This window comes from Tursiops truncatus, chromosome 1, assembly GCF_011762595.2.
Source record: "Tursiops truncatus isolate mTurTru1 chromosome 1, mTurTru1.mat.Y, whole genome shotgun sequence".
NCBI lineage: Eukaryota > Metazoa > Chordata > Mammalia > Artiodactyla > Delphinidae > Tursiops > Tursiops truncatus.
Window position 1 is genome coordinate 46447759 of NC_047034.1, and position 22929 is coordinate 46470687.

The window sequence follows — 22929 nt, forward strand, 5'->3', positions numbered from 1 at the left end:
AGAATGGGCATCATCAGAAAATCTGCAAAGAACAAAAGCTGGAGAGGGTGTGGAGAAAAGGGAAGCCTCCTGCACTGTTGGTGGGAATGTAAATGGATACAGCCCCTATGGAGAACAGTATGGAGGTTCCTTAAAAAACCAAAAATAGACTTACCGTATGACCCAGCAATCCCACTACTGGGCATATACCCAGAGAAAACCATAATTCAAAATGACACGTGCACCCCAATGTTCATTGCAGCACTATTTACAATAGCCAGGTCTTGGAAGCAACCTAAATGCCCAGCGACAGACGAATGGATAAAGAAGATGTGGTACATATATACAATGGAATATTACTCAGCCATAAAAAGGAACGAAATTGGGTCATTTGTAGAGATGTGGATGGATCTAGAGACTGTCATACAGAGTGAAGTAAGTCAGAAAGAGAAAAACAAATATCATATATTAATGCGTGTATGTGGAACCTAGAAAAATGGGACAGGTGAACCGGTTTACAGGGCAGAAATTGAGACACAGATGTAGAGAACAAATGTATGGACACCAAGAGGGGAAAGCGGCGGGGGTGGGTGGGTGTGTGTGTGTTGAATTGGGAGATTGGGATTGACATGTATACACTGATGTGCATAAAATGGATAACTAATAAGAAAAAAAAAAGTATGCAAGAAGCAGTAGGATAGCCTTAAGCTAAATTCACCTGAGCCTTATTAGAGATAAGATCATCGATTAGCAAATTAATCGGATACAGACTGAAGAAGTAGGAAAAAATAAATTTTTTCTACCTAGGGCTCCAAATCAAAAGCATAAGTGCTCAGCACATGGAACAGGACCTCCAGTCTCCATTGTGAAAGACTGTGGACCTGGAAGACGTTTACCTTGGGTCCCTAGCCTCTCTTCTGGGGAAACCTTCCCCAATTCCTGGGTTGTTCCCTAACCTCATCCCCCTTAACACTCCTTGCTCTTCTGCCTGTGAAATCCATTCTCAAGAAGAAAAATCTAGCTGCATTCAGTTATATCTTAGCAGACATTTAAATCAGGGCGTTACTACTCCCCCAGAATGTTTACATTGTAAGCCTTTGCAGAATAAAAGACTTTTAGGCATCTTGGATCAAGTTGGGGTGGCCGTTTCTTAGTTTCCGAGGGGAAAAGGGGCGCTGAGTGGATCCTACATCACCTCCCCTGTCAGAGCACCACGTGGGTATCTGCCAACTTTGGTGACAGGTATGTGATTTAAGACTGGCCGCCTCACCCTGGAGTTCAAGGTACTGATGTGAACGGGGTTGGTTACAACCAGGTAAGGAAGGAGGGGATCTCTGCCTGCCTCTGGAGTCTGAGACACAAACAAGCATGAGCTAAAGAAAGCTAAAACCCCATGATTTCACCACTTTTCCTCCACACAATTCTGGTCCTCTCTCACTGGGTGGAGGAATAAGATATTTGAAATCCCGAAGGTTCAGAATGGGCCTCTCAACCCTCTTGCTAACCACTGTGCATAAATCTGTCCCAGTCGCTCTGCAATGCAGAGGCTGGCCCACTTCGGCCAAGGAGTATATGTGCTAAGGCTTGATCTCATTCACCCAACACTCCACAGCAGCCTGATATGTGCCTTGGATCAACGCTGCTGTATCTGAAGATTACATGGTCCTTTCTCTCCGGGGTCTAGTCCATGCTTTCACTGTTTCTGCTTTTGATTCTTTTCCAGTGGTAAGCAGGTAAAAACTTGAAGCAAGATTTCACTTTTGGAAAACATGGAGGAGAGCTTGTTTGCTTTTGCCGGCATGAAACTGGGTAAAAAAAGCACATGGGAACCAAGCTCCTAAAACTCTTTATCGGTAATGATTCCTGTACTTAATAAACAGAGAGTTTAGAGAGTTCTTGATTAAAAATTTCCAAACACAGAAAAAATTCATTTCTGGGATTGCCTAAAAGCTTTACCAAAGTCAGGCCATCTCGTTCTCCCCTGCCTCAGCCTGCCAAATGAGCTGGCCTTCCAGTCCCGGTTGGAAACAATGAACCACTGGTCCCACCGGTTCCCCAATTAGGCCGGAAGCCAGGGGCAGCTCCCGTGGGGACAGCTGGGCTCTAATGGTGTATCCACTCCAGCAAGAAGACAGGAGGGGAGGCCCTGAAGGGAGTTGAGGTCCGGCAGCTGGAGGAGTGCCCCTGGTATTCAAACATTCCCGGCAAATGAAGTCATCGGAGATACCGAGGACTTGGCAGTCAGCTTTTAATGATGCAATTGCATTTTCCCCTCTCTGGTCCCCCACACGTAAAAAATTCAACAGGTCCTGTTTGGAATTTAAAGGTATTTTCTTTGGCGCTGATGCAGCTTCCCTTATCGGTGTTGAGGAACCATTTCCTTTCCCTCACTGAGGAAATCAGGCGTCACTTCAGGGAAGTGCCTGTCAGAAGCTCCAAGTGGGTCAGCTGCCATGGCAACCATCCCCCAGCAGCCAGTGAGGGGATAAAACGTCACACTGAAAGACCGCCCTAGCCTCTTTCTGACTTTCTTCAAAGCCTGATGGTTCCAAGCCACCCGTGACCTGCAGTGGTGGCCCTTCCTCTGTCCTTGAAAATAGGCAGTCAATTCCTCAGATAGGAAAAAACAGCCACAGAAACTTCCTTTGGATGAGGCCATCAGAGATGCGAAATGATGGTAATCTGCCCCAGTAGGGGACAGATTACAGGGATGCTTTCCGGCTGAAGGAGAAACATCTTTTCTGAGCTTTTCAAGCTTTTGTGAGGACAGGAGCAGAACTGGATTTAATTCCTCGCCTGCTGAATGGGGGTGGTGGTTTGCGAGGCGTTTTCATTTGCTAGAAGGAGGAACCAATTAGGCAGATAATGAAGAGCAAATTCAAGTTCAGCAGGGTGTGTGATGACAAGGAAAGGTAAAAGACCATCAAGGAGATCGTCCTCTTAATGGTATTAAAGGAAACCCTGAGAAATCACTTCGCCTCTGAGCCACGGTTTCCTCCCGTAGAAAATGAGGGAGTTGGACTAGGTGATCTTGAATATCCCCTTCTCTGCTCTAAAATGCTATATAGGTCCTGTAATTAGTACTTCAATAACCTTGAGAATTTTACCACAGTCCCCAATCCCCCAGCAGCCTGTCCTGCAGGAAACCAAGGCCTCCTATTCAACAAGTACAGGGAGAACATTTCCTCACTGTGGAGGTTTGCAGGATCAGAATCTAGCTTCTTCCCTGGAATCAAACAAGTAAGTACTCACTGTCAGTTTCTACTTCTTGCTTGTGAAACTGCTCAAGAAGGTTCTGTGCTCTTCTCTCTGGGTCAGAGCCTGGCATCATCTGCTTGAGATAATCCAGCAGCTTCTGTAAGCAAGGGAAGTGAGGGGGCTCCCGGAAGTCCTCTGCGCACTGGTCAAGCCAGGCCCTCAGGATGGAAGCGATTGCACTGGGAAAGAGAAAACAGAACGTCACTGCACTCAACTGGCTCTGGAGACGCAAAACCAGCCCTGGACACCAGAGCCTGTCCCAGCCATGCCTCAGGAAACCTTGGGCAAGTGATCAATGGATAGTTCCCTAGAAGTTCCCAGCAATGTCAGTGAAGTTAAAGCATCTGAAAACAGCCTGACTACCTTTTATTATTTTAAGTGGTGGTTGGGGAGCTGGGGAAAGACTGGTAAGTTAAAAAAAAAAAACCAACAAAAACAGGACCATAACCTTTGGAAAAACCCACACAGGGCAAAAAAAAGACACGGAAGAGAAGATTTAGTGAGTCCTGAAGCAACTTCAAAGTAACCTGTATACAACAAGATTATGTGTTTCCAATTCTGGATTCACTCAAGTCAGAGACCACAAAATCTACTGTGATAACATTTTAGGAAATAACAGACAGTGGGCCAGAACTTTGATGGGCGGAAGGGCCTAGGTTTAGGAAAGATAATGTGTAAATTTAATTTTACAAAGATCACCAGGGTTTCAGCATAGCACCAAAAACGTCCTCACAAAATTATCCTTTCACTTTTCAAATTACCAGAGGACAATGTGTTTCCAGTGGGAGAAACAGTATGAGTAGAAAGTTAGGTTTTGAAAACTAAAGGAGAAAAACTTGATAAGCAAAGCCATTCATTGAGAGGGCGACTTCTTCTGATGGCTCAGCTGAGTCCACCTTGGGTGAAACAAGGACCAGGGCACAAAAAGAGACCGGGTCATCATGGGGGCACATTTCCCTCCTTTCATGTTACTAATAACACAAGCTTGTTCTCTTTAAGGTAGGTGCAGCCCCTCACTCAATGGAAGAGACAAACAGCTGACAAAAAGGACAACTTTTGAGTGTTATTGTCCTACGCTTCATATTCAAAGAAGGCTTTACAGCCACTCCTGAGTCGGGCACTTGCTGGGCTGTGTCCCATGCACATGGTACTTTGCCTCACTAATGACCAGCCAGCCCCAGGAACAAGGTGCAGCCATTGACGATGGCCGGAGAAGATGACAGGGACTAGAAATGAATCCAAGCATGTTTTATTGACAGAGCTAGGACACTTTGTTTTAGCGAAAGACCTAATTAAAATTTTTCAGCTGAAAAAAAATGTCTAGCAGATTTTAAAATTACCATCTGATTAGACTTCAAACAAATTGTTCGCTTAGTTAACGAACTGTAAAGAAACGAAAAGATATAATGATCCATATATATGAAACCGCCGCCTGGACTTTCATAGGTGTGTCTAAACTTCACAGGTCTCAAGTTCATAGCAGAGAGCTAGACTGTGATCAAGGCAGAAATGCAGCTAAAGCCAATCTAATGCTGAACTTTTGGAACTGACGTACAAACACAGAAGGGAAAGAAATTAACTGTTTTCACTGCTGTGGAGATCACTGTTTCACCAATATGGACATGAAGACATTTGGAACGATAATATTCACATAGCTACAGCAGAAATAGATGACATAAAACCATTAATTAAGGTTGGCATTTAAAACCATAGAAATAATTCAGTATTTTCTAAATCTTCAGTGCAGATTCAAAAAAGAGAGAAACAAAAGTTTCATTCCCTCACAGAAAGCTAGAAGAAATTAATCTGGGCTCTGGGATTAATTGAAAGAACGAGCAAAATGAAATTAATGAACTTCTAGTCAGTGAACCTTCAATATTCAGGTCACTTGTCACATCATCTGTTATTTATGAATGTTTATGGCCCCCCAAATTCATATGGTGAAGCCCTAACTCCCCCTGAAATGATGGACTTCAATTATTTTGAGAGCCCACACACGGCACTCATTATTTCTCCTTTCTTCACCAAAACCAAATATCATGAATTGAAGAAGATAATGATGAGACGGCATCCTAGTATTTCATTTTTATAAGGAAGATGACTTTTTCTGTGAATAATTTCCCCTCTTTGCTCACGAGCATTGAGTCCAGAACTGGGGTGGGCACATAGGTGGGGTGATGGCACAGAACTCAGGAAAACCTGACGTTTGCATACATTATGGTGACTCCTACAGTACGGTTTTGCACTTCTCAAAAGAAGGGTGATTTAATTTAATTAGTACTATCACTCCCTTAATATTTTTTAATATTTCAATGAGGGAATACTCTTTCGATGACAGTGATTAAAAGACAGATATGGAGGGATGATAATTCACATCACTAAATTAAAAATCTAAAAGAGCATCCAACCAACAATGAGACCAGCAACTCAATGACCCTGATAACACCTCAAAAGTTCATAACCTAAAAGAAACCCAGGTAGAAATCCAAAATTATAGTAAAAGACAGATGTTAAAACATATCAATATGTCATTTACTCATTTACCCCCCATAATTGCTAGTTTTAAAATTACAAAACAATTTACTGAAAAAAGTAAATATTACAAATACACAAATATCTATAAATTAAAACAACAAAATATCTACCCCCCTTCATTCTAATCTTATTACCATGACCTTGTGTGAACAGTTTGGAGTATATCCTTCTAGACTTTTCTATGGATATGTTTACATATTTAAGTAGATGTCATATGTATAAACCATGGATTTTTTTCCCCCATGAATAGTATGTCATAGACACCTCTCCATCCACGCCAGGACCTCTAGCTCTCACTGTTTCTCAGGGTTACGTAGTATCCATTGCATGCACACACCATAATTAATATAGGTATTCTACTAGTGCACAGGTAGTTAAGTTATTGTTAGGTTCTCACACTTACAACTACAAAATGAATATCCTTGTTTACATCTCTGTGTACTTGTATATTTCTATGGGGCATGTTGTATAGGACTTCCTTCCATGGAAAGCTGCAGCCTTGGAAGGTCCAGGGGAATTCTGAAGGGGGACCTTAATCCATACTGGACTCACCTTTAGGTGCACATTTTGTCCTCCTCAGACTGGTATTTTCTACTAGCGTTGTTAATCGACTCATTTTACTCTTTGTGACAGTGCCCTTCCCACAGCTTAGTGCAAGAAGGCTTTGAAAAGTCACTACAAACCCAGACATTGAATTAAAAAGCATTTTCAGACAAAAGAGAAATGAAGGCAGAGGAGGAAGAATAAAGAGAAGAAGGAAAAGACACATACAGACAGCACAATACAACACGAGGCAGACCCCTGCCCTCTTATTAGCAGAGTTTTATCAGCATCCCAGGGAGGCAGGCTTTCTGGAAAGGCCTGGACGTGTGCCCAAAGCTCAGAGCAGCTTTATGTTTGCCAGTCCTGGGAAGAAACTTTCTGTTCTTCATAGGCTAAGAAGCAGATAAAATGTGAAACGTTTGAAATTTCAGAAGGGAAAGCAACATCACAAAATCATGACAGAGCAACAGGATTACTGGCCAGTGATTTTTCCATCTTACCTTTCCTGACTCCACTCCTAAGATCTAAGGTACATCCTAACCAGAACTGGTTAGTTGGAAGGTGTAAAGAACCTTAATAACGAAGGGAAGCCCTCGTTAAAAGTCACAACCTTACAGGAAAGGTGTGACTGTTAAACTAGAGAAGCTACTTGGCTCTATGCGCAGAACAAGAAATGAGGTTCCAGAGGAAAACCTGGTTCCCATCGTCACTGTGCCACCTGTGAACAATGGGAGTGGGACTGATCACTTAGCTCCACTGACCCTTATCTGGAGAAGAGACATAATAATACCTGCCTTCATCTACCTGACACAGATCAGTTGAATTTCAAATGACATAATGTCAATAAGGATATTGAGGTATCTGGAGAGAAACATAACTGTTAGCAGTCTTAAGACTACTTGCCGTAAGTCACAAAAGGAAGGGATTAAAAAAGGTATGGCTCAGTGAACATCAATCAGCACTCATGGAAAGAACTCAAGGAAACTGCCACGTAAAATAGAGTGCTACAGGATACAAAGCATGCTCCTGCAACACTTGTGGCTCCAGGCCTGCTGGAGGAAGGCGACCACTGTGAACAAATACCACCCCCCACACACAGACACCACACACTCACACACACCACACACGCACCACACACACACCCCACACATACACTCACATCACACACACACACCCCCCACACACCCCCCACACACACACCCCACACACACCCCACACACACACCACACACACACACCACACACACACCACACACACACACCACACCACACACCACACACACACACCACACCACACACCACACACACACACCACACTCACACACATGCCACACACACCACACCACACACACACACACACCACACACACACACCACACACACACGCCACACACATCACACACTCACACCACACACACACACACACCACACATACACTCACACCACACACACACACCACACACACACGCCACACACTCACACACACCACACACGCACCACACACACACCCCACACATACACTCACATCACACACACACACCCCACACACACCCCACACACACACACCACACACGCACCACACACACACCACACACACACACCACACTCACACACATGCCACACACACCACACCACACACACACCACACACACCACACACACACCACACACACACGCCACACACACACACCACACACTCACACACACACCACACATACACTCACACCACACACACACACCACACACACACACCACACATACACTCACACCACACACACACCACACACACCACACACACACCACACACACACCACACACACACCACACACACACGCCACACACACACACCACACATACACACACCACACACACACACGCCACACACACACGCCACACACACACCACACACACACCACACACACACACCACACACACGCCACACACACACGCCACACACACACGCCACACACACCACACACTCACACACACACCACACATACACTCACACCACACACACACACCACACATACACTCACACCACACACACACCACACACACACCACACACACACGCCACACACACACACACACACACATACACACACCACACACACACTCACACACCACACACACACACCACACGCCACACACACACACAACACACACAACACGCGCACATCACACACACACCACACACACGCCACACACACACACCACACATACACACACCACACACACACACGCCACACACACACCACACACACACACCACACACACACTCACACACCACACACACACACCACACGCCACACATACGCCACACACACAACACACACACCACACGCACATCACACACAAACACACACACCACACACACACTCACCACACACTCACACACACCACACACACACTCACCACACATACACTCACACACACCACACATACACTCACACACACACACACCACACACACTCACACACACCACACACACACATGCCACACACACACACACATACACCACACACTCACACACACACCCCTGAGTTAGCCCCCCTCAGGACAGACCAATTCAGGAACATCAAAGTGTAATAGAGGGACTTCCCTGGTGGTGCAGTGGTTAAGAACTCGCCTGCCAATGCAGGGGACACGGGTTCAAGCCCTGGTCCGGGAAGATCCCACATGCTGCAGAGCAACTAAGCCCGTGCACCACCACTACTGAGCCTGCGCTCTAGAGCCCGCGAGCCACAACTAGTGAAGCCCACGTGCCTAGAGCCCATGCTTTGCAACAAAAGAAGCCACGGCGATGAGAAGCCTGCGCACCACAACAAAGAGTAGCTCCCATTCACCACAACTAAGAAAGCCCACGCACAGTAACAAAGATCTAACACAGCCAAAAATAAATAATAAATTAAAAAATTTTTTAAAAAAAACTTGTGAAGACTGAAGAAGTAATTTCTGAAGCCAAATGGAAAGATTAAGATTGTGACATAATTTAAACTCAGTAAGGAGAAAAGCCAGCACTCCTCACTCCCAAGGGAACGTGTGTGTCTGATTAAGAATGACTGGACGGGGGTTGGGGAGAGCAGGGGCAAGACCCAAATCTGATGGCAGAGCAGACAACCAGGATTGCTTTCTCTACCTCAGACATCCTTGGCAAGGTGCAAATTCTTGCAGTATGTGAAGGAAGGAAGTCGTGTCCAGACCCAGGTGCGGTTTCTAAGACTTTTACTGGTAATAGAACAGACCCCTGGGGAAAATGAATTCACTAATCCAACTAATATTTATTGAGTACCCTTTATTTTCCATATTCACAAAAACTATTTATGTGATGAATGTCACAGTAGGGGAGTCTAGGGTATTTACCTTCAGAGAGAGTAAACCTGGTCAGGGCTCCATGGAGTGCTTCCCTGAGGAAATGACGTTACAGCTGAGATCTTAAGGATAAGGGAGAATTAGCAGGGTGAAGACTCTGGGGTAACAGCGTAAGCAAAGGTCCTGAGGTGAGAGAAAGCAAAACACTTTTAAGAGACATAAGGAAGAACTGTTTAAAGAATAGGAAAAGAGGGGAGAAATGGAGCATGATGAGATTTGCTATGCTCATTTGATTTCTTAGCCAAACAGAAATCACACTTAAGAATACCTGGTTGGAAGACATCAGACAGATGTCTTAGCTGAGAGGTATAAGGAAATAGTACAAAACTTCTAATCACTCTCAGGGACCTTCAGGCATGCAATGCAGAGTAAGAGGGCTGACTGAGGTGAGCATTAGGCTATTATGCTCAAACCACAGATTTTTAATACATACAGGGATTTTAAGATAAATGCATTAAATCATGTTAAAATTGCATAGGTAGTAAAATACTCTAGAATTGGTCAAAGGTTTAATTAAAAAAAAAAAAACCTTCTAGGTATGAGGTCATCGCTCCCATGATGTATAACTTCCAAGCCAAGAAATAGGATTATTATGACAAAAAGAATAACTCTGTCCATTTAGAGCTTTCTCTCCCCAGAAATCTATTTGAGGTAATTTTTTTTTTTTTTTTTTTTTTTTTGCGGTATGCGGGCCTCTCACTGTTGTGGCCTCTCCCGTTGCGGAGCACAGGCTCCGGACGCGCAGGCTCAGCGGCCATGGCTCACGGGCCCAGCCGCTCTGCGGCATGTGGGATCTCCCTGGACCGGGGCACGAACCCATGTCCCCTGCATCGGCAGGCGGACTCTCAACCACTGTGCCACCAGGGAAGCCCTGAGGTAATAATTTATCGTTACTTAATCATCAGCAGAAGATTAGACATGGAAACATTTTTTAAAAGCAGCAAAACATTTTTTCTATTTTAGGATACTCTCCAAGAATTGGATCTTTCCCTAATATAGATAATGAAAAGGTAAAAAGATCTATGTAGAGGGTGGCCTTTGAAGCAGTGTAGCACAGGACACTGCCAGGCCCTCTGGGTGGGAGCCAATGCACTTTGCCCTTCAGGGAAAGAAAGCAAAGTAACCTTGACACTGACTCTGAGCTAGACCCTCCACCTTGTTCTCCTAGTCACAGAATGATTTTCTGCTGTTTCTGGGAAGGCTGCCAGTTACAGTCTGCCTCTAAGACCCCTGGCTAGATGGTTTTCCTGATGAGAAAGAACAAAGGGAGATGCAGAGATTTTTTTTTTTCCTTTTTTTGCCTGTAAAAGTATGTAAAGGATGGAAACATTATCTAGACTCGTCAAGGTAATCTTGCAATGCTTTCTTGTACATTTTCCATTGTACATTTTGGTACTGGTGGTGAGTAGAGGTTAGAACGCTGGGAGGGAAAGTAAAAGAGGAATTAAGAGAGACCCAGGGAAATAAATGTAAACAAAGCCAGAGTAGGGACTAAGCACCAGAAGGCAATATAGGGCAGAAAAGCCAGTGAAGGGCCATGGGCAGTTAAAGAAGAGGAAAACCTCCAAGGCAAGAAGGAGGAAGAAAAAGATTGGGATAGGAAGGACACGCAGTAGAAAGAGTAAATATGGGTGGGAAAGGGTCAAGGGAAGGAGGAGATGAGCTCAAAACCAATAACTCAAAATCAAGTGTTTACACACCTGTCTTTCATTCCCAAAATACATGTGCAGACCCTGGCAACTGAATGTAAATTTACAGAAATTGAAGAGAATTGTTGTGCAGAGACTTAATCCTGTATTACCAAACCTTACTCAGTATGTCAGTGACTGCACTCCATTAGAAAAGGAACAAAACTAAGAGGTCTCCTAAATGCCTGTTTTTCACGAGCAGTATAGCCAATGTGGTTACACACATTCTCCGGAGTCAGACTGACTCTCTGGTTAGTCAGACAAACTCAACCTCTTTATGCCTCTGCTTCCTCATCTGTAAAATGCATACAGTAATGGATCCCTCCTCACAGAGTTCTTGTGAGGCCTAAAAGAGATAATATATCTGAAGGATTTAGAATAGTCCCTAAGACATAGTCAGTGCTCAAAAACATTAGCTATTCTCATTATTTTAAAAAAGAAGAATTACAATCTATAAGATTAAGGACTAAAGGCAAAAGGAACTACACATCAACACTGGACTCTGGTTGAGAAAGTTGTTTCCCTCGGGGGTACGAGTTAACGATTCTGATACTGCTGTACATATATACTGAAACTGAACAATTAAGTAAATGGAAGGCAGAGGGTAGAAGCCGGTTTTCTCACTGCTGGAGAGGATACTCACAAATAAGCAAAGGGAGGAAGCTAGAATGGTCCATGTGCTAAGGATTAGAGCTGAAGGCATCAGTGAAAATTCATATTTAATATAATGTATAGATGGTTATACATAGAAATATTTATAGGTATACACATTTACACATATATTTCCTAGCCATGTCAGCTGACAGGGCCAGAAGAAATGACACCCCAGTAGTGATGAGCACACCTAGCACCCAGATCTTGGTTTCTAATATCATTCTCCAATAAAAAGAACCAGGTCAGGCTTCCCTGGTGGCGCACTGGTTGAGAATCTGCCTGCCAATGCAGGGGACACGGGTTCGAGCCCTGGTCCAGGGAGGATCCCACATGCCGCGGAGCGGCTGGGCCTGTGAGCCACAACTACTGAGCCTGCGCGTCTGGAGCCTGTGCTCTGCAACAAGAGAGGCCGCGACAGTGAGAGGCCCACGCACCGTGATGAAGAGTGGACTAGAGAAAGCACTCGCACAGAAACGAAGACCCAACACAGCCAAAAATAAATATTAAAAAAAACAAAACTTTAAGGTCTCCTGAAAATCTAAAAAAAAAAAAAAAAAGAACCAGGTCTCCTTGAAGAAATGGCTGATTCTAAGACTGGGATGGGAAATATACAAGATGAGTCTAGAACGTCTTGTAGTGCCATAAAGTAAGGAAGGGCTCAAATACAATAATAGGGATGTGTGAAAGTGACACAGGAGTCAACCAGAAGAGTTCCCAATGGCCAAAGCTGGAATAATCTGAGCAATAAAGTAGCACTGCATTATATCCCACAGTATAAATAAATTTCCATGAGTCCATACTGATATAAATAAAAGACTGAATAAATTAATAAATGGGCGAGACAAATCTCCCACGCAGAAGTTTTCCCAATAAATTAGGTAGATACTTTACCCTAAAAGAAGGGAAGCAAACCAAAGGGGTTGTGCATAGTGACTTCCTTCCAAACAATATAGTATGGAAAGGAAGGGGGGAAAAAAGACATATGTCATGAAGAAACTTGAAAAATAACAACTTCATCCAGGTGATCAAGGCCAACATCAACAGTCGTAAATCATGTTGAAAGTATGTGATGAGAATGGTATTTTATCTCTGTGATATTTCTCTCAAACCTCATAAGTTCAGTCTAACTATGAGGAAAAATATCTAATTACAAGAAAAATTCTAATAAAGGGGTGTCCTAAAATATATCTGGATCAGTACTCCTCAACACTGTCAAGGTCATCAGAAACAAGAAAAGTCAAAAACTGTCACAGCCAATAGGAACCTAGAGAGATATCTCAACTAAATGTAATGCAGTATCCAGGATGGGATCCTGGAACAGAACAGGGCCATTACGTAAAAATAAAAATAAGGAACTCTGACTAAACGATGAACTTTAGTTAACAATGCATTGATTCATTAATTATAACAAATATGTATATTCGTGTTAGAAGTTAATAATAGGGGAAACTGTGGGGAAGGTATATGGGAACTCTGTATTATTGGCTCAATTTTTATATAAATGTAAAACTGTTGTTTAAAATGTCCTAAGGGGGAAAAAGAGATGAACAAGAGGGTCCAACCTAAGTACTTAAGAGAAACAGTCTCATTTTTATCACAGGGAAAGAAGTAGAGACCACACAGTGTTGAGGTTAAAGCCTGGGTTAAATCCCACTCTCTCATTTATTCACTGTATGACCTTGGACATGTTCCTTAACCTCTCTATGTCTCAGACTCCTCATCTGTAAAACAGGAATAATAACACATAGAGTTATTATAAGGGTATTAAAAGGATACTCAGTACTTAACACAGGAACTATTCCTATGAAGCAGCCAATGAACTCTAGCCATTATTATTAGAAAGAGACACCGCCGCTCACCAGTTATTTTTCAGGGACCTCAGTAACTCATTATTCTCCAATTCCTCACAGTCCGAGAAGGGAGTTTTTATGCTATAAATAGGTCTCTAATGAAAAAATTGCTGAGGCGTTCTACAGTTTTCACCATTAGAATGGAGTTTCCGTTGGGGATGACAGATGCTACAAGAACCAAGAACAGGAAGCAGGCGCTCAGATTGATGGGCCTGACCAATCTGGTCTTCCTTCTTCTTTACTCACATCCTCCAACCCATCTCCTTCCCCAGGAAACAAGCCTAACTTCCACATTTCTAACAGCTGTTTGGGGACCTTGCTTGGGGTGTTCATTTCATTAAAAAGCCAGGCAAAACAACACAGGCTAAAGGAAATAATCCCAAACTGTACAATCTCAGAATGCTAACAAGCTAAAGCACTAGTCACAACGGTGAGACTATACCCTAGTTCCTCATGTACTTCTCTCTGCAGCCCTTTTACTGTAATATAGACAAATATGGCGGCAGGGGTGAGGGAGCAGGGGGAATTTATGAGCACCAGAGATCCCAACACTATTTTTGAAATAACAGGCCTGAGAGCAAAACGGTGAGAAATCCAAGTCCTGGAGTCAATTGGACCTGAGATCAAATATCAGACCTGTCATTAACCAGTTGCTTGATCTTAGTCAAAGCACGTAACTTTTCCGGAGCCTCAGTTTACACACCTATAAAATCAGGACAATATCTCACAGCATGTCTGTGATGGTAAAAGAAGGTACAAAATGCCTAGCAGAAAGCCTTGCACTAAGGTAAGTACACCCCAAACTGTAGCCAGTGGTGGTGGTCAGAGAGGTGACAGTGGTATCATCATTTCCATCATCTCTGCCGCTGCAGGGTGATCAAGGGACAGAGTCTGGTGGTGATGTCTCTTTACCTTTCTCTAACATGTAGAGGACCTTAGGAGATTCTCAGGCGGCCATTTATTCTTCTCTCTGAATCAATGATTATCGATGTTGTTTCATTCCTCCATTATTAGAAAAGTAATTTCTGCTTGGGAGCCTGCACTCTTCCCTTAAATGCATAATTTTGATTCAAGATTTCAATGACTTTTTTAAAACTATACTTTGTTTTTCTTTGTCCAGTATGGATGTTTTAAAGACAATACCAGGCTCTTTTATGTGGTTTATTGCATCTCCATTTCTACTTTTGTTTTACTTTTTAAAAATATTCCTTTCACATTATAGCCTTTAATTCTTCTAAATTTGGAGTTTTAAATCTTATTTTTCCTCTGTTCTTTACTCTTCTTTCTTTGCCCCATTTTTGTTACAATCACTCAGATTGATTTCAATTGCCTTCTTAGGTTATTTGAATTTGATGGAATGAATATTGATCGCAAACTCACTGGGAAGACTTGTTAATACCTTCCACTGTAAAGTTTCCCAGATATTAAAGAATTACAGCCAACTTCCTTTAACTCATCTCCCTTTTCTTTAAAATGTTTCCAATATCTTGGATACTAATATTTATAGGACTCTTTACCACTGGCTAAAACCTGGTGTCACTATTTACAACTTCTGGGAAAAGATTACAAGAATGACTTTTATATCATCTGAATGTTTGGAGATGAAAGCAGTATGATTTCAGTGGTTTAAACCACTGCTATGGTAAAGAGTTTGAGAAAACAAAACATGGCATTCCAGAAGGGAAGTGATGAGAGTCAATTAAAGAAAAAAAACTGAAATTATTTCAACATTACAATAGTAATTTTTTAAAAGGAATAAAAAAGCGTAATTCCTGAATAGTTTTAAACATCTTTAAATAAAGTTCTGTGTGTGTGTGTGTGTGTGTGTGTGTGTGTGTGTGTGTATATATATATATATATATATGATATTCTAATCTCAAATACATTTCAGAGAGTGAAGATTCACGGTGTCAAGGCTCTGTATGGTTAATATCCCTTCTTCATGTTCTCTTCACTTCTGAATTCAATGATTGTAATAAATCTGCACTAAGGAAAGTTTCCTTTTCCCATCTGGTTCAGATTTTATTATTCTAAATAGATAGCATTTTCTCATGTAAAAGTGTCGGCAGGAAGGAGGAAAGGGGTGCAGGTAGAATGAATGTTGGCAGAGATGTCTTCTTCTGTCATAGGAAGTGAGTTCCCTGATTTCCCAACAGTGACAAGTTTAGGGCTTGTAGAAACAAGCATGGCATGACTTATTATTTACATCAGTCTAGTGCTAACATCAGAAATCACTGTGTGGCAAAGATTCCAACATCTAAAATCCTTGCAAGTTGAATTCCCTGCAACTGAAGGAATTCTTACTTTAGCCAGATAACTTTAAAGGTCCTGATATCACACAAAGCCTGAACCGGGCATACTCGGGACTGGAATTACAAGTGAGAGTCACAGCACAATCAGATACTTTTTGAAATTCATGAAGAACACTAGCCAGTTGTGGTCCAAGACACCAGAAACCAATCTTTCATCTTGACTGTTTCATCTGTTATTTCCACATTTTTGCCTTCTTTTAAGTTCTTTTATCCTTTGAAAGGTTCATTAGATCCATATTCGGAAATACAGGAAAGACTGTTACCTTGGGACTTGGGAGCCTGTATCAAATGTAAGCCTTGTTCTATGCTTTACAACAAAAACTGAAAAACCAAACAATAGTTGAGCATTTTCCTTTTCATAGTTAAACCCAGTAGTGATTCCCCACCTCCACCCCCCATATCCCTGGGCTGCAAAACTGAAGGCATCTGTCCTAAAACAGGATGTTTACTTCTTAGAATGTCACTGAATTCCTGCCGTCTGTTTCCCACCTGAAATCACAAGAACACAGATTTGCAGCAAAGGAAAACAATGGGCATTTTGCTGCTCCTTGCCTGACCCCACAATACAATGCTTTAGTCCATCTCTTTATTTATGATCCTAGCCAGCAGTTCTGATGTCACGATTAATAATAAGCAAATCAAAGAAGCTGTGTATTTTTTCTTTCCTATTTTATCAAAACTGGTTACCCAGTCTTTCCAACAGAGACAAGCAGTAAAGGGCACCTCTCAAACAATCAATATAATATTTGGACCATATCTCTGCTTCTGATATTCATTTTCATTTTTAAGAAGATGAAAAGAGGGATTCCCTGGTGGCGCAGTGGTTGGGGGTCCGCCAGCCGATGCAGGGGACACGGGTTCGTGCCCCGGTCCGGGAAGATCCCACATGCCGCGGAGCGGCTGGGCCCGTGAGCTATGGTCGCTGAGCCTGCACGTTCGGAGCCTGTGCTCCGCAACGGGAGAGGCCCCAACAGTTAGAGGCCCGCGTACCGCAAAAAAAAAAAGAAGATTTAAAGAAAGCTAAATAAATTTTATCCTAGGCATCCTTAAACTTGAAAGGATCTCAGAGCACTCATTTGTCAGGAAAAGAGACTGAAAGCGAGAGAGGTGAAGTGACAGTGATGGAGGAGGAGCTTGAGTGTGAGTTCTCCAGCCTCGTTTCCCAGGGTCTGTCACCTTCCATGAGGCTGGCTCCATGGCCACCTCAGCATTGGATTCGCCTAATTATAAGAAGGGGCATAAATAAATAAATTTCCAAATAAGTATGGTATTATTTTTACATATATTTAGATGTTCATAAATAAAGACAGTTTTCACTTGAGCCCTGCAGCAGCCTCATCACCGTCCAGCAGGGTTTCTTACCTAGGCACTATTGATATTTAGGGTCAGGTAATTCTTTGTTGCAGAGGGGAGAGGGGCCGGTCTTGCACATGGCAGAATGTTTTGCAGCAATCCTGGCCTCTGCCCACTAGATGCCAGAGCACCTCCCCACCAAGTTGAAACAACCCAAAATTCTCCAGATCTTGCCAAATGTCCTCTGGGGGCAAAACTCCCCCACTGGGAACTGGCATATAGCCATATCTCCTACACATCTATCAGCCATCAGGAAGCCTTCAGTCACTGCTACAAGTCAGCTGCTGCAGCTCTGAGATGATCGAGGAACTTTCCATGTGTTACATGTGGAATGGACAAGGTGCTTCCCTGATTTCCTCCAAAACCAGACAAAGCAGTGACCCTATCAAGTCACAGAAATGATCAGAAGGGTAACTTGTGAAAAAGAGAACAAAAAGAGAATGCTCAAATGAGATGAAAAATAATAAAAGGAGAAGTGGAGGGAAAAAACCCCAACAAGACAGAAGAAAGGGAAATGGAAAGAAGAAAGAGGTCAGCAGAGAGAAGGGATTTTAGCATTCCAGTATCTGTAGGACAGAGTGACCCATTATACGATAGAGTGGCATATTTTCATCAGGCATAATTTTTTAAAAAGGCAACTCAGTCTGAGGAAAAGGGTCAAGAACTTTCTACCAATTCACTGTGAGGCTTTAGGAAAGGACCATTGTCCTCAGATGATGGACCCCTCAGGGGAGTTCTATGTGAAGCTCTTTGTTAAGGCCTCATATGCTTAGAACTGTAAAGCCCTTTAAAACAGCTTATCCTGGAGTCTCACCCACGTTACTGTTCCTGGTGTACAATTCATCTGAATGAAGTTTTAGAACAGGCCTTAGAAAGAATGAGCATGACTCTTCACGTCCAGAGTACAAAGCAATTTGCTTTAACTGCTACTTCCCAGAAAACTATTTAACCTCAAAACACCCCCTGGGAAACAGCAAAGCTCTCGATAGTTTTCATACTGTTACTCTCCTCAGGGTGTTCAGGTGACTGGTTGAATGGTAGCTCTAGATGTGACGCAATTCCAAAATATGTAGATAGCAACATGCTTATTGCTGCATCTGGTCACAGATCGAGGTTACATTTGACAAGCTGGCCACTCAATTCGTAGAGTATCTCTTCTTTGACATATGTTTTAAAATTCATTCTAAAAAGGTTCTTTTTTTAAAAAAATTATTATTTCTGTAAGTTTTCATGGATACACAAAACTAACAACAACAAAACCCCTCTAATCCTACGATTCTCAAACTTTAAAATGCATAGGAATCACTTGAGGATCTTGTTAAAATGCAGATTCTAATCTAGGTCTGGGGCGGGCCTGAGACTCTGCATTCCTAACAAGTTCCCAGGCGATGCTGATGTGGCATTTATGGGCTAGGCAGCGGCATCTGGATTGGGCACAACAATGAGATAATAAAGAACCACAAGAAAAAAAAAAAAGGTTGTAAGTCTAATCCATTCCCTCAAATTACCTATCTGATTATACAGCTTCCCTCCTGCAAAAACTTTTTAGGGCTGACTGCCCACTGCTTACCAGGGAAAGTCCAAACCCTCTTGAATTTGTGAGAGATTCAAACCTTCCACGATAACTTCAGCTCCACTAGCTGCCCTCACCCAACATGTACACAGTGAAGCAGCTGCCCCAATTCTGTGCTGTTCTCCCAAATATCATATACTCTGCACTTCCCTGATTTGATCCCACTGTCCCCTCTTCCTAAACGGCTCTACCATCCAAACCTTCACGCTCCTTCAAAGCCTGCTTCAGATGTCACCTCTTCCAAGAAGCCTCCCTAAAGCCCTCTAGGAATAAGGTATCTCTTCCACTCACCACACCTTGCACTTGGCATTCAAATATCTACACTGGTGTGTTTAGTTTTCTGGAAGGTTATGGCCCATCCAATAAAATTATGAAATTACCTGACAACTAACTCAGGAGTTAAAAAGATACCCAGTTTTCTCATCTTTATATCCCTGGCTCCTGGAGAAAGAAGTCCATCAGCCAATTGCCTGAACAGTTAAAAATTCCATAGGATTACCTCCCTGAACTTTTGATCCCAAAATGAAACCACGAGTGGTTTCAAGCACCCTAGTATATAACCTATCTACTCAAGGACCTCACTCTTTCAGCAGCCTGTACCCCTACATCGTGGATTTCTTCTTCACTGACTGCTGGATCAAATTCATCAGCATAAACTACCTCCCATTAAAAAAAAAAAAGGCACAATGAAAAGACCATCCCTTGCCCTCATCCTCCGCCTCATTTCTGTTTCCCTTTACAACATAACTCTTCCAAAGAGTCGTTAAACTCGTCGTCCCCACTTCCTCCCCTTCTAACCTCTCTTAACCCACATCTGCATCCACCAAAACTGCGCTTGCCACGGGTGCCAAAGACGAAAGTGTGGCAGAATTAGGAGTCACTCCCCAGACCCCTCTCACTTGATGTCTGGACAGCATCAGACAGAGTCGGTCACGCCCCCTCCAAAACCCCTTCTCCGCTTGTCTTCTGGAACACAGCTTCTTTCTTCTCCTTCCCCCTGCCTGCTCTGTTCCAGTCTCCTCTGCTGGACCGTCTGCTTTCCTAACTCTCAGTACTGGAGGGAACCAAGGCTCAGTCTTTGGACCTTTGCCTTCTAGATCCACCCTTTGTCCACAGGAGGTCACATCCATTCCCATAGCTTTAAACACCATGTATAAACTAAGGATGCCCAAATGTATACTTCCAGCCTAGACTTCTCCCTGGAATCTACACTCACCCAATTACCTCAAAATTAACATGTCTAAGATGAAATTATTGACACATGCTCCCCACCAAACTTTCTTATCGCATAAAGCCGGGGCTCCATTCTATCGCTCGCTCACACACAACCCTTGGAGGCATCCTTGCCTCTTCTTTGTCTCACATGCCGCACCCACTGCATCGGTACATCCTGTCAGCAACACCTTCAGGACTTCTGCAGAAGCTGTCCCTACTACAAGCTACTACTTCTTGTTACCACTCCTATAATGACAATGTTGACAACTACTATTACTACTCACGTCCGTGCTGTCATCACCCCTTGCCTGGACCCACGTAAGGGCCCTAACCGGGCTCCTTGCTGCCACCCTTGCCCCTGTCCCCAGTGTCATGGTCTATTTTCCACACAGAGCCAGAGTAGGCCTTTTAAATATAAACCAGGCCATAGCGCTATTCTCCTAAAGGCCTGTTAAGTGTTTCTTATCTTTCTCAGAATAAAATTCAGCATCCTTCCCAAAGCCCCCATGTGATGAGGGGCCCTTACAGGCCTCATGCCCCAGTACCTGCCACTTCATTCACTTGGCTGCAGCGTCATTCACGCCTCTACTGTTTCTCAAACACTGTTCCTGCCGCAGAGCTTTTTCCATATTCTCCCTGCCTGGACATTCACAAGGCCTCACCTGCACCACTTGCAGGTTTCTGCTCCAATGTCTCCAGATCGGATCAGAAAGCCTATGGGAATCAGAGTCTCCAACAGGATCTAGCCCCCCTGCCCTCCTTCATTCTTTTCTGCCTGGATTCTTTGTTTCTCTCTCTCTCTCTCCTAAAATATAAACTTCATAAGAGCTTGGACTTACTTATTGTGTTCATAGCTGTATCCCTTAGCACAGAGCCTGGCCAAGAGTGTGTGATCGATACATGTTTACTGACTGAATAAATGAATAGCATTAGATCGTCAAAAAATACTTCTATGACTTTATCTGTATTATGGAAAAAACCATGGCAACATTCCAAAGGAGATTAAAAACTCCACTAAATTACATTCTTTTAAGATAATAAGTCTTGACTGAGAGCTTGTAATGCAGAGGAGAGGCAGACTCACTTCCTGATCACCGTCTTAGACTCTGATGAACTTTGGCCTCCAACTTCTTCACAGTTTGGGCTTGTCAGGTTCCCATACCTTTATAGATAAAAACAAACAAACAGAAAATGCAATGAGTAGTGTTGGAGAGCAACTCTTTTCCATTTCAAGCACAACAGTTATACTTTTCAGGAGTATTTAAGGAAAGTAATATCTGTGAAATAACATCAAAAATGATACTATATTATTGATATTTATTTAATGGGTAAACATATATATGTGTGTGTATATATACGTGTGTGTGTGTGTATGTATAAATATACGGTCTACAAGGAAAGTGATTTAGCAAGGAATCACATTACTTAAAACTTTCTCTTAATATTTAACATTTCTTTGGATTTTTTCCGATGAAATTACTCTTTTCCTCTTAGCAGGAGAATCAGGCGTTATGGGATGCACAGGTGGGAGATTCCTCATGAACTCCGGAGCATCAACCCCTCTGTGTAGCTACTGAAGGAAGATGTGGCTTTGCTTGCACAACCTTCACGCCTGTGCCACACAGGGGCACAAGATGACGACTCCGTGCTCTGCTTATGAGTCTGGTCTCCTTGAGGATAGGTCCTACTGGAGGAAGGTGATGGAAACAATTCCAAACCCTCAAGTAAAGACTGAGATAGAGACAAGGACTGAAGAACAGAATCCTCGTGTCTCAGCAACCAAGAGAGCAGCAGTGTGTACACCGAGGTCAGGCTGATCTAGGCTTCCCCAGCCACTGGGGAAGGGGGGCAAAGGGCAACAACGGTTTAGAAAGCAATAGGTGCCTAAACTTTAAAATTTCTCTCATTACAAACTCAAAACTTACTAAAACATTGATCAGGGGCTTCCCTGGTGGCTCAGTGGTTGAGAGTCCGCCTGCCGATGCAGGGGACACGGGTTCGTGCCCCGGTCCGGGAAGATCCCACATGTCACGGAGCGGCTGGGCCCGTGAGCCATGGCCACTGAGCCTGCACGCCCGGAGCCTGTGCTCCGCAACGGGAGAGGCCACAACAGTGAGAGGCCCGCGTACCGCAAAAAACAAACAAACAAAAAAAAACATTGATCAGTCGCCGGTTACACTGTTAGATGTCCTTCCAACTCCATAGGTAAGCAAGTCTATTTCATACAAATATATCATGTTTTGTTTGGTTCAGAATGTTCATTTAGTAAATTCACTTTAGACTCCTAAGGAGGAGCCTTTATATTAACTTATAATGCCTAGACTATTTCTGCAGTTTCTCTTCCCATCAGTGGAGAATTCAGAGATTCCTTGGAGTTTCACAAGCTGGTAATCTGTCCCAAAGTTTTGATAATAGAAATTCTATAACTGGTGGGGTTTACATTTTTAAAGAGAACACTTCTGTCTTCTACTAATAGGATTAAGAACCCCAGTACCCTTATGGTTCCTTGTTCCTAGGATTTACAAGCCCTTTTAAAAATAAAAGCCCACCATCTGGTTTGACAGAATGCCAGTCCATCTGGTCTCCCCATCGCCCTATCCC

General features: G+C 43.1%; 1 protein-coding gene across 3 annotated transcripts in view; it reads right to left on the reverse strand.

The window, feature by feature from the left end:
- The window catches only part of RGL1 (ral guanine nucleotide dissociation stimulator like 1), a 279931-nt gene that overhangs the window by 49432 nt on the left and 207570 nt on the right, over positions 1–22929 (reverse strand). For all 3 annotated transcript variants that reach the window (XM_073803624.1, XM_019952563.3, XM_019952564.3), the window contains 2 exons: positions 21413–21490; positions 3232–3416 (listed from right to left, as the gene is read on the reverse strand). In XM_073803624.1, coding sequence (XP_073659725.1) covers positions 3232–3416; positions 21413–21490 — 263 coding nt within the window. The remainder of the gene's footprint in view (positions 1–3231; positions 3417–21412; positions 21491–22929) is intronic.